At 35.4% G+C, this 13,343-nt stretch overlaps 1 protein-coding gene across 2 annotated transcripts in view; it reads left to right on the forward strand.

Annotated features, from left to right (window-relative positions):
• Positions 1 to 13,343, forward strand: part of AP3B1 (adaptor related protein complex 3 subunit beta 1) — a 164,463-nt gene that overhangs the window by 89,991 nt on the left and 61,129 nt on the right. For both annotated transcript variants that reach the window (XR_015261512.1, XM_086771530.1), the window contains exons 16-20: positions 2,107 to 2,293; positions 3,255 to 3,385; positions 5,567 to 5,678; positions 7,052 to 7,208; positions 10,768 to 10,942. Coding sequence is in view for 1 of the 2 variants with exons in the window: in XM_086771530.1 (XP_086627656.1) it covers positions 2,107 to 2,293; positions 3,255 to 3,385; positions 5,567 to 5,678; positions 7,052 to 7,208; positions 10,768 to 10,942 (762 nt within the window). In the remaining variant the exon portion in view is untranslated. The remainder of the gene's footprint in view (positions 1 to 2,106; positions 2,294 to 3,254; positions 3,386 to 5,566; positions 5,679 to 7,051; positions 7,209 to 10,767; positions 10,943 to 13,343) is intronic.

The following is a 13,343-nucleotide window of genomic DNA, read 5'->3' on the forward strand; positions in this document are numbered from 1 at the left end:
ATCAAGTTTCTGCAAGCTAATGATATCAAAGAGTGGATAGAAAGCTGTTTCTCTCCCATTGTAGAGTCTCCTCTATTGTTGATACTTGTATTATAGAATTTTTCAAGTGAGGATTTACCAAAGGGTTAATTGCAGCTAATGTAGGATAGGCATTCAATTCTTAAATAGATACAGAAAAGATATTTTAAGGGAGAGGAAAGGGAGGAGGAAGAGGGAAAGGATCATGGAGAAAATGATCCCATTAAAGAAAATGCAGGCTTTCAGGACCAAGTCTTTATCTAATTCCATCAGGGCTCACTGAAAAACTGCCCACCATGATAGCAAGACCCTCAACTTTTCCCATCCCTATAGCAATTCACAAGCAAAGACCACTGTGTTTTATGATCCATTCTATTGAGATTTCTGCCATGACAGCAAGCAGTCTTGTTTTGTTTTACAGAGGAGATGTGATGGCAAAAGCTGCAGGAGATATCCCTCATTTAGTTTAATTCATGCTACCTGAGAACCCTCCCTTGCAATTCCACTTAGACCGAACAGCGTAAGTCCTGCTTCAGTGCAGATTACGTATGTTCTATCTGATGCACTTGGGTATCAGTGAGAAAAAAGAAACAAAAAATGTTTCATTGAAAGGTTGTTTTTTTTTTTTTTTTTTTTTTGCGATGCTTTAACTATTATTCTAATATAATATGACAAATTACTTTAAATCTTTGGTACCATAGGGTATTTTGTGAAATGCTTGCATGAATTGCATTGTATGTGGTTAAAATTAAAACCATTTCTTGTTTACTGTGTATTTCACTTACAGGAGTTAATCAGTATTCTGATGAAGTATTTTTACATCTCTAAAAAAAACTTTAACGTGCATCGTCAAGGTGGAAATTATTGAACTGAACTTTTCTTAGCAAATAGCACATAACAAAATTGACTGATTTTTTTAAACATATTTTTCTGCTCATGTAATTGAAACTGTTATTGCTATACAATAGCATGAGAAACGATATATATGGAAGGTTGTTTCTTTATAGAAAGAAAATAAATCCTCCTTGACAATACATTTTTAACCATGTGTTATTTATCCATTCTGAGTTGAAATACTAAAAATTTACTTCCTTATGATGGCATATTATTTTTACTCTTTTCCCGGTTTGCTTGTATATAAAGAAAGTGGCATACTTCTTTCAAATATATATGATGTATGCAAGTCTGTTCAGCACTACTGTTCTGAGTTACTCTACATTATTTCTACAATACTGGGAAAGTCTCCCTGATTTTTTTATATTCTTTTTTTTTTTGTTTTAAAAATTTAACGGAATTATTAACATTATTTAATACATGTTAATATTCTCAGACATCAAATTAGGAAGTCCTGTTATGCTGTGAAAAGCTATGATAATATAAGTTGCTCTCTTACATAAATAAATAAATTACTGATATTACTGAAGGCTTTAAGCTTCAAGAAAAAATGGAAGGAGTCTTTTATCCTGGTTTTTAGAGGGCATCAGCAGCTTGCTTTTATGAAAAAGTAACAGCTAAATGCACTGCAAATAATTTGCAGTAATCCAGTTCAGTGATTCATGTGTCTGCTTTAATGGGTCATAATTCAGGATAAAGTAACTGAGTGCAGTCAGAGTGCAGACACTGCTTATGCCAGGGACAGTATCTCTTCATAAAACACACCTCAGCAGAAGCAGTTTGCCAGCCCCCTAATACCCTCTGATGTTTTGATGTCCTGCATATTTTTCCGATTAAGTTTTGAGTGCCATGTTTTTAGTTGTATTTCCACATTCATTATCCTCACGTAGACCCTTCAGCGGGTTTGCCATATATGATTATTTTTTTAATGATGCCTTTCTTTCCACTTCAGCAGTTTAATAATCTAGCACATGGCTGCTTCGCAGTACTCAGCATTCACCTCCCCAATACAGAAGAGGACATGTGCTTTGGCTGCAGAATTCCATTTGCAGCTTTAGAAATGCATATTCCCTGTGGAACAACATTTGTTTGACATAACCATTCATTTTTATTACCTCTTTAAATATGTTTATCCAGAGTTATCAATAATCATAAATAACTTGTATTCTGTTCTTGCCCTGTTTTTTTCCACAGACAAAATTGCTTACCCAGTACGTATTAAATCTCGGCAAGTATGATCAAAGCTACGACATCAGAGACCGTACAAGATTTATTAGGCAGCTTATTGTTCCGAATGAGAAGAGTGGAGCTTTAAGCAAATATGCCAAAAAAATATTTCTGGCACAGAAACCTGCCCCATTGCTTGAGTCCCCTTTTAAAGGTATAACTGCCAAAATAATTTGGTAAATGTTAATTGTGTAAAGGAATGTGGCAGCCTATTGTATTTCAAATATGCTCACAAATTGTGTCACTTAGCAAATACAAATGATTAATATGCAAGGGTACTCGCTCTGCTTACTTGCTTTTCAGCCAGCAAGGTTTGCATAGTTGAAACACAGTGCATTTCTCTGATGATAAACCCTGACAAACTGATCCATTTCTAGTCATGTGAATTTAAATTTGATTTAAATAACAGAAGATGTGTCTTTTCAGGAAAACTATTCTTCAGTTTGGGAAAATAGCTCTAGTCTTTTATCTGGATTTTAATAGAAGATTGTTAATGTGACTATTGCAAATGTTTTATGAATCTGAAATAAGGTGAATCTCAATAGATCAGGTTTTTATGATTTTTCTCCAAAGTAATTATTTTCCCTGTGTGTTTTCCCTGTCTTTTTAGAAGGAAGAACCATTGTCTGTATTCTCATATTAAAAGGTTTTCAGGTTATTTAATTAAAAATGCTCTCTTATTGTGACGATTTGCAATTTTAATTTTCATACTTACTTATTCCCAGTTTTGAAGCTCTAAAAGAAGCTCCATTTTGAAGAAAAACTATTAAAATTCTGGATGTGTTTGTGCCAAGACATGTATATGGATTGTTTAACTGTGCTGTCATTCTTAATATTCACAGTAAAGTAATTTTTAGAGAAGCTACATTTCAGAGCAACACCTCTAAACACACTGACTGATTAGCTTTTTTATTGACCATTATGGGGGAGATTATTGTAATCTATGGACTGAAATCAGTTTTTTGACCTATGAAGAGCTTCGTAGTTTATATTTATTCCATGACATTTCAGGTAATATAATGGCAATTACCTTTAGCCCTGATTAAGATTGCTCTTTGTGGTGGAGCTCATGGTGTTTGTGTATTTTTCCCCTCCCCCGGCTTATTTTTTAATAGATCGGGATCATTTCCAGCTTGGCACCTTGTCTCACACACTGAACAGCCGAGCCACCGGCTACCTGGAGCTGTCCGACTGGCCAGAGGTGGCGCCTGACAGCTCTGTGCGAAATGTCGACGTCGCCGAGTCGGTACGTCACCATCATTGAAAGTAACTTCGCTGAAGGCACTTGTCAATGTAGAATATTAGCCTAAAATACAAGTATTTAAATAGTATCTGTATGCTGTACTGGAAAATGTTGATGCATGTGAACATCCATGTTGCTTATTTTAGCTTGGAAATGAAACATTTGGAAACCTGCAGGATGCTTACTCTTCTCTTTTCAGTGAGAGAAATGTATCAGCTGTAGGCCACCTCTGCTTCATTTGTGGATTAAATGGGCTTTTTTCCCCTCCATCTCACTTTTTATTTCATACTTCTTGTATTCACTGTGCTGCAATATGTTAATTGCTGTTGATGATGGGTGTAGCTGGACTACCAAAGTAGGGGTTGAGCGAAGGTTTGTTTCTGTACAAATCCAAGTCTAAGCAGAATAAAATAGATAATATAAATAAAAGGAAGTGGCAGGGGAAAAACTATATATGTTTCAATGTGTAAAGTTTGGAAGAGACTGGGGTTTGCGTTTAAGATCATCTGGAGAGCATTGGCAAAGTTTATATTAGGAAAATACATCTATTAGTGCACTAGTCATTTGTTGATGTTACAGGGCTAGTCTGCTACCAATAGCTTTTTTTCTACTGGACTGTAAACTGTGAGGCAAAGTCATGTTCTGATACTAGCATTGTGATTTAAGCATCAAGTACCAGAGTCCTACTAAATATTAGCCAAAGGTATTGAACAGGAACAGAAATATAAACGTGTACTGGTTGTGCTCCTGGAGGTATCTTGTTGTAACAGGTATATCCAGAAAAACACATGGTCCTTGTCATGAGCCAACATCTACAACATATTGTGTGTGAACTAATTTGCATATAAGACGCTAGGCATAGAATGAGTAGAGAAAATTCTTAAAAAACAGCTATGACTTGCAGAAGCCATTGAACAGCAATGTGGTAGAATAAGCATTTCTCCTCAGTACTTTAATATTGCTTGTCTGCCTTATATGTATTTCAGGAAATGAGGTATTCATATGCAAACTTTTGAAAGCTTTTATGAAGAGAATCTGAAGGCAATCAGCTCAAGTAGGGGATTATAAATGATAGAGTTAGCGTGAAAGAATGTGTGGAGGCACCTTTGTCCATAAAACCAAAAAGTATTGCAGGAAATTATCAAATGGAGTAACATCTATCTACAACGTGGCAGAAAACATCTCCTTCCAACCATTTAAACCTCAAAACAAACATGAAAATCCTTACTCTGTGGTTTTTTGCAAGCATTTTTGTTGGAGAGTGTCTCATTGTCGTTAGTTTTGTGGTTCCTCTAATACTGCATGTGCCTACACAATGTATGTGAGCAAAGCTGAGTTGTTAAGCTGCAATTCACAATTAAATTGTAATTTATATCCAAAATAATACTGGCTTTTAAAAATACCAGTTGCTGGGTGGAGCATTACAAAGCTTTAGCAGCTTTTGGTGTTTAAGAGAAAGCCAGTGTGTCTGTAGAGCTGTACACTACTGCAGGTCACTGTTAGAGCTCTTTCAAAAGTTAATCTTAGAACAGATCAGAGCAGTCACTGAAGCACACCTGTATCACTCTATTGATACAGCTGTCTGCCTATTTGGTTTTTTTTTCCTGGCCTGAATTTTTCTTCTGCTTCTTTAGTAGTATCGGGGGATATGGAAAGGAAAAAAAATCTGGCCTAAGTCTTGCCACGTACTGGTGTTCTCTTGGTGGTAAGAATTAACTATTATTTGGAGAATTGCAAAGGAAGTTAAATGTAATTCCTCTGTGGCTGCTGGAGTTTCTGCTACATTCTGGATTTTGCCTTAAAACTTGGGATGATAAAGGTGGTGACTAGTCCTTCATTCTAGTCAAAGGCCAGAGTCAGTTTGATCTAGAGATAAAACTCTCAGACTTCAGGTTCTTTTGGCATAGAAATTTATTTGTGGTTGCTGATGCTTTTAATCTGCCTTAGTAAATCTTTTTTTCTAGACTCTCTAACAGATGTATCTCACCTTTTATAGATATGTACAAAACTTTAGGTCCCCTAATTGTGTTTTGTAAGAGAAATTTAATAGTTTCTCTTTACATGCTTAGAGTATTTATTTAGAAAATGCTTAATACTACTGCGAGTGTTTTTTCTTGCCATGTTGTGTGTATACTTTTGTATTGCTGGTTGTAGAAGTAAACTTAAGTTGAAATTTATTTACAGGCAAAGGAATGGACTGGAATTCTAGGTAAGACAAAGAAAGAGAAACCTACGGAAAAGTTCTACTCTGAATCAGAAGAGGAGGAACATGACTCTGCCAGTACCAGTGAATCAGGTAGGTGTTTGGAAAACAGCCTGCATCTCCACTACCTAGAGAACTGTATCTTCAGAACTGGCCGCTACTTAAAGAGAATCAGAAAAAAAAAATTTAAAAGCCGGAGCTATATATAAAGTCAGGGTGAAAATTTTACACTCACTGTAGCTGTGCAATAACTGCTGATTTTACAGTTATGACTTGTGTGTTTATTGAATGAGTTAGACTTTACTCTGTTTTCCAGGTAAAAAAGCTGGCATGCTATTTTCATGCTACTTTGAGTCTAGTAAGTATAGTTAGAGTTTGTAACTCCGGTTAAAACTAAAGGCACCTAACTTTTTCCGAGAAGAGTGCCCATATGCTTGGTTGTTGGGCACTGTAAGTCTTGAATGTTTCTTGGAATTTGTTGTTGAGGAAGTACTTTTGATAGCATGTGCTGCTGTGTTGATAAATGACAAAACTTGTTTTATTGTGTGGTCTGTCATGGGTTTTATTCAATAAATTGTGTTATTGCTCTCAAGTTCTTCAGGACATTTTATATTTATTATAATGGGGATGATGGTAAGTGACAGCTGCCAATCGAGCTCAGTAGGCAAAGGTTCTTTTGACCAGTCTCCCACTTAATGCCAGAGAGGCAGTTCCCCAAAACAGCTTTTTCAGTAGGTGTTAATATGGTTCAGATGTAGTGAAGAAGATCATTGTCCCAGAAATAGACACAGAAAATGTTTAGCATTAGAGACTTAAAAGAATTACCAGCATCTAGTTGAATGGAAGAGAGGCACCTTAAAATCTGACTATGGAGCTTCTTCGCTCTGATTTCTAAACTGAGGAAATATGCAGAAGTAGTGCTTAAGAATTCTGTCCCTGAAACTAAGGGTCTCTGAATCAAGAAAAGAATATAGTCACTTCAGATATTTGAATATTTTTTAACTGTATGATTAATTAGAGGATGAATAATTTCTTTAAATCAGTGATTCAATCATCGTCAGTATCAGTATTCAAGAACAGATTATCTAATTAAGCAATTGGTTGAAAAGATAATCTTGCAGTTAAGTAAATGGATAGATTAGACAATTTGAGGTCATCTCTGACTCCTGATAGGGTTATGTAGTTTTGAAGAATCCACATGCAATTAATTTATTATTGAGCTTTCTAATTTGATAAAATATAGTACTGTAGGCTGAAGAGGACAGGTCCTTAACCAACTAGATTTTATAAACTTTAGGGAAAATTTATTTTCTTGCCTGCTTTTGACACAGGGTAAATAATTCTAAAACTTGCAATTGGATCTTAAAATACTAAAACGTTGTTTTATTTAAAACAAACTTGGATTCCTAAAATACCAATTATGTAAGATATTTAGAAAAAAATTGTAAGAGTTGTTTTTATTTCAGAGAGTGAGTCTGACAGTGAAAGTGAGAAGGAAGATAAGGGGGAAGGCAGCAGTAATGAGAGTAGTGGGAGTTCCTCTTCCAGTGAAGAATCAAGTGACAGTGAATCAGACAGCAAAGGAAGTACTGCAAAGAAAGCATCTAGAGCTACTGATGAAAGGTAAGTATACATCTGTATGGTTTTAATTTTTTGTGATACTAGCTGTTAAAGCTGTCTTCTGTAAACAGTCTGCTAAGCCTTTAATTAGGCCTTTTTGGAGGTGTATTGGCCAAGGATTGACATCTTCTGTTTCAGTGTATGCCAGTAATATTCAGTGTATGAACTGGGTTCATATTTTCATTAATCAGACTACTCTTATGTTTGGAATTAATTCCTGACTTCAGTAAAATCTTGGGTGGCTTTTTGAAAATTGATGTAACCTTGGGAGGCTGAATAAGTGATCAAACAGTTGTGTGAAACACTTAATTACCTTTTGCAGCAATTTTGCTGAGAGCTAAAATTAAGTCCTTCAACACTTTGCCATTATGTAACTAAGACAATTGATTTTTCTAAATAATGTTATATTAAAAAGATTATGATCCAAATATTAGAGGCAAGGACTGTGAAGGGAAATGGTCATAAGATATTTAAGTGTTAGCGCTTTTTAAGATTGCCCATTATCAACAGCATTATCATGTATTAAAGTACCATTAAAATTTTGAGTAATTGGGGCTAATACCTTGGATTGTATGAATCTGTTTCTTCCACTGCTGTCAGCAAGTGGCCTCTGCAGACATGATCGCCCTTTACTCTGTAGTCTGCTGCCAGCTCACTTGATGAGTTTGCAGCTCAGCTCAGTCGTGGCTGACAGCACTGATTGGGGCGCAGTACGCACTTTGCTCCTTTTATTACAGACAGTAATTAAAGCAGCTCGCCTTGCCACTTCCATAACAAACACAGCATAATGCCCTAATTATGACTTTATTAATTTAAGTCAGGATTTAATGATTTTAAAAGTGATTTATATTGTTTTTCCTGTTCAGAACAAATGAAATCTGTAGGTTAAATTAATACAGGCTTTTCATCATTGCAAAGTTAAGAAGCTAGTTACCAGTAAATTTTTTTCATTAGAATAACATCTGAAATTTTAAGTAGTAAGGTAAACAATGATTACCCATCAAAACTAGCTGATGTACAATAAAGTAACATTTTTAATCATCAAATTTAGTTTTAAAGATAAGCTAAAGATAAATTGTTGAAAAACAACTTACTTCATTTATTTAATGGGTTTATAATAACTTACTTGTTGATGCAACTGCAGCTTCTGTCAATGGTGATGAAGGAAATGTAGATAATTTTGTCAGTACCTGTGTTATACATCATGAAGAAGAAACTTTAAACAGTATACACTAGCAAATATTTATATTTAGCTCATTGATCTCAGACAAGTTTTTAAATGTTGTCATATTGAAATGTAATTTTGATAGTACCTAATTTTTTCACAATGATTTTAACATTCAGATATGCTACTTAGTCTGTTTTTGTGAAGTATACTCTTGTTTCATTTTTCGCTTTGCAAGCTTTAATTTTGCTACTTTCAGAAAAAAATACTCCTGACCAAAATCTGGGGGGTTGATTTCAACTTCAGTTACATGGGTAGGCATTATTAGCATGGCTTAAATGTTAGTACTGATTTTTAATAGTTTTGATTAAATTTCATTTAGGCAATTCAGTCCTGTGAATTGGGAGGAGGAAGGCATTGCCCTAACTGTTTTCCTTTCTGTAACATTAGATTTTTTAATCCCATTCTCTGTATTTTTCCCTTCTACAAATATTGCTTTCTCAAACAGTAATGCAGCATAGTAGATTCTTTTCTACTGCTCCTAACACTAAGCAAAAGTGTATAACAACTTCATTTGAGTTCAAAGGGACTCTTAATAGTTGAGTAGTATGGATTTGTTTAATTATTGTTGACCTTTTTAGCCTTCGAGCACTTTAATAACCAATTTATTGTCAGGGAGGAAGCTGAATCAGGTAGTGTATGATTTGGAAGTATAAACTGGTTGCCTGCAGAGCCAAGAACAGAAGATTTTTTCTATATGCAATACTAATTTATCTGCTCCATGATGACTATTAGAAAACAATTTTCATTTCCTGTGAGACAAAAGGATAATCTATTAATTGGTAGTTATAGTATTATTAGAAGTTAGCAAGGAAGATTTTAATAATCTTCAGTAGCTGTTAGCCCAGAGTAGCGTAATCCAGCATTGCCAGGGTGAACGGAACTTTACTATGTGAAGCATAGTGTCTCTGAAGTCCATTGGCTGTTAGGTACTCAATATGACCAAAGGTGTCATATAATGTAATAGCTCTTCTGTATAAACACTTTAATGAGTTGAAATATTTGTAGATATTATAGGTCTTATTTCTAGGTGGTTTGATTTAGAAGACGTAATGAAGGAATAAATTTAATGCATTGATTTTTTTTTAAAAGTAATATTATTTTACAAAAACACGGAACCATAGAATCATAGAATAGTTAGGGTTGGAAGGGACCTTTAAAGATCATCTAGTTCAACTCCCCTACAAGAAGCAGGGACATCTTCAACTAGATCAGGTTGCTCAGAGCCTCATCCAGCCTGACCTTGAATGTTTTCAGGAATGGGGCATCCACCACCTCTTTGGGCAACCTGTTAACAGTGTTCTGCCACCCTCATTGTAAAAAATTTTGTCCTAATATCTAATCTGATAGCCCCTTGTCCTATTGCAACAGGCTCTACTGAAGACTTTCTCCTCATCTTTCCTGTAGGCCCCCTTTAAGTACTGCAAGGCCACTGTAAGGTCTCCCCGGAGCCTTCTCTTCTCCAGGCTGAACAGCCCCAACTCTCTCAGCCTGTCCTCATAGGAGAGGTGCTCCAGCCCTCTTATCATCTTTGTGGCCCTCCTTTCGACCCTCTCCAACTGGTCCATGTCCTTCTTATGTTGGGGGTTCCAGAGCTGGATGCAGTACTCCAGGTGTAGTCTCACCAGGGCAGAGTAAAGGGGGAGAATCACCTCCCTTGACCTGCTGGCCACACTTCTCTTGATACAGACCAGGATGTGTTTGGCTTTCTGGGCTGCAAGTGCACGTTGTCAGCTCATGTTGAGCTTCTCATCCACCAGCACACCCAAGTCCTTCTCCTCAGGGCTGCTCTCAATCCATTCTCTGCCCAGCCTATATTTGTGTCTGGGATTGCCCCAACCCACGTGCAGGACCTTGCACTTGGCCTGGTTGGACTTCATGAGGTTTGCACGGGCCCACCTCTCCTGCTTGTCAAGGTTACTCTAGATAGCATCCCTCCCCAGTATTTTACAACTATCACCTGTTAACCATAGGTGAAGCAATCTGAAAATTTCTTTACATGATAGGGTATCTGCACATCTTTCTGAAATGTCACAAGCTTGATGCATGCAAATAATATTTTTTATATTTAATATGTTCACATTTTTCTTTGGCAATTTTGCTGGTTTACTTTATATGTGATGATTCATTGTATAGTGTGATAGAATAATTTTGTGCACTCTTAAATAAGCTACTACTTCTGCCATCTTGGCTGAGTTTTATATCATGAAGAAATACTGACATACTGACTTATAACTAATTTAATAAAGCTTTGAAATGTTAATGTAGGATGTTACCTAAGCAGATTCCTTTGGTAGTTTTGCGTGTCTCCTAAGATTTTTTTTTTTCAATATGTAGTGATTCAGATGACATTAAAAAGAAAGCAAAGAGGATCTCCAAAAAGAGAAGCACGTCTGGTTCGTCTGATACAGAGTCCACTTCATCAGAAGAAAGTTCTTCAGACTCCAAGTCAGAATCAGACTCTAAAAGTGACTCTGAGTCTGGAAAATCCAGAAGTGCTACCTCTAGTAAGGTAAAATATGTATTTTAAAAACCTCTGTAAAATATGAAAAGATGCATCTGCCCATCTATACGTATTTCTTTCTGTGGGAATGGACATGGGTAGTGGTTTTATGGATATCTAAAAACCCATAATTTCTGAAAAAAAATTTTGACCTTTCATAGAAAGACCAATGGCAAAGTAGTTTAAGCATCTAAGAATATTTCTCTTTTAGTTATGTTACATTTTTACTCCAGATAGTTGAAAAATAATAGAACCTAACTATTTTTTTAGAGTACAGTTGAACTAGTGAAAGCATAGTACATGGGTAGATCACAAAAATAATATCCTGATTTGGGATGATTATTGCATTAAAATGGGATTTTAAAGTATAACTACTACAGGACCTGTGTCTGACAGGAAACAAAACCAAAAAAACAAATGTTAGTGCATTGTTTCTTAAGAGTTTGAAGACATTCTAGTAGAACTACTGGCTTTGTTTTAAAATTTCCTGTTGAGAAAAATTTCCCGTTGAAAATTGAGAATAGTGCAGTTTAGGTGTATACATAGATTAGTAGAACTAATACTCTTAATGAGTAATCAACTTTTACTACTCTCTGTGTTTGATGGGAATAAAGCTTTTAAAGGGTTCCATTACTTCAAATTCTATTAGTTTTCTTACAGCATTTATGAAGTAGCAAACCTTCAAATACGTCTTTTTTTAAATTCAATTCAGAAAGTGTGAAGATGCAAAAGTGTTCAGCAAAGCCATTCATGTGTCAGTTAAGTTTTAATTGCTTGCCTTAGTGAAGAAAAAGAGGTTAAAAGTAGTTCATTATACTCAAGCTAGCATTACAGATCTAAAGCTAATAGCATGAATTGGTTTCTATGTCTCTACCTACCTTTCATTTAAAAAATAAATGAGGAACTTTATGCTGATTCTGTTAGGCAGAAGAGCAGAAGAATTTCTGAAACTTATTTTTCTGTTATCAATTATTTCCTGTGCATTTCTTTCTATATATTTTATAAAAGATGTGAAGGGTAGAATTGTAGCTCAGAAGTTTCTATTTTAATCATAATATTTGGTTTTGAAAATTAAGTGATTCCCTGATGCATTTTAAATTAAGCAAGATATTTTAGTCAGGACTCCTGTATAGAATGCTGAATATTTAAAACAGATGTAATTTGTTGTGTTTGATGCAATTGTAGAAGCTAGTGGACAGGTGTGTTTTGAGCGGTTAAGAAGGAAGGCTGTAACTTTATTTAGGTGTTTCGTTGTGCATTTCCTTTAATTGAGGAGGTAAGGCTCTCTGTTTCTCTAAGTCTTAAACTTATATTGTACCTGGTCTTTGTTTTGTAAATTTATAGGTCTGCCTAGGAGCTCTGAGTTGTAACCTTAACTTTTAATCTGTTCCCTTCTTCTACCAAGTAGAACAAAAGATGAAGGGAGACTAGCGTTTGAGAAATGGATGTGTGTTTCCTTGGTTTGATCATTGTTTCCTTCCCAGATACAACACTGAGTAACGCACCTATATCAAAGTTTTTTTCTACCAGAGACGCCAAACTGGATCTTGCCAAAAAATGGTGCACAATATATATAACCTAAGTCATCTCAGAATAAACTGCTTTTACGCTGGATGGGACATGAATTAATTCTAACAGTTTGCAGCTTCTCATATTAGCATAGTATTTTTTCACCAGAAAGTAATAGGTACTCTGACTTGTTTAGTTGTGAGCAGCCACTGCAAAACCATTTTCGAACACCAGTGTCTTCTTTCTGCTGCATTTGTTCATTTTTCTCAGGGTATCGGCACCATTGTTCATTATTTCTTTCACTACAGTTGTCTAAACTGTTCTGATTCTTTCACAGGAAATGTGAGGACTACTAGCATAAAGAAGCTTTTTGTATTTTAAAACAGCAGTTGAGAACGTGTGAAGTCAAATATACTGAATAATATGAGAGCTGGAATGTCCAAAAACTTTGGGATTGTTTTGTTGAAGTGAATGGAAAAGCGCTTGGATTTTACGAGAAGAGAAAGAACATTGCAGTAGTCCTGAAGTCTTAGTTGATTAAGAAGCACCTAAAAAGAAGTGTGCTAGGAACAAAAAGTATTTATAAGCAATTGACAGAAGACTTGATCAGAGTCAAAGGGTAAAAGTGAAAAATAGCAAAGCTTTTAAACATCACAAAAATATTAAAACAAATAACAATGGGCTTATATGCACATCAGCAAGACAAGAAGCAAGGAAATTATTGAGAAGAAAAGATAGCATAGAGTTCACTATGCAAAAGCTAAATGTCTGTGTTCCTTAAATTCTTTTTCACTAAGAAATGAGCACGTGTAATGTAAGGGCAACAAACTATGTCTGATGGACTGTAAACAGCAATGGTCATATATGAAGGGGGCAAGGAGAAAGTTAACACTCTTGAACA

Source organism: Chlamydotis macqueenii, chromosome Z (genome assembly GCF_036417535.1).
Source record: "Chlamydotis macqueenii isolate bChlMac1 chromosome Z, bChlMac1.mat, whole genome shotgun sequence".
In the NCBI taxonomy this organism is placed as follows: Eukaryota; Metazoa; Chordata; class Aves; order Otidiformes; family Otididae; genus Chlamydotis; species Chlamydotis macqueenii.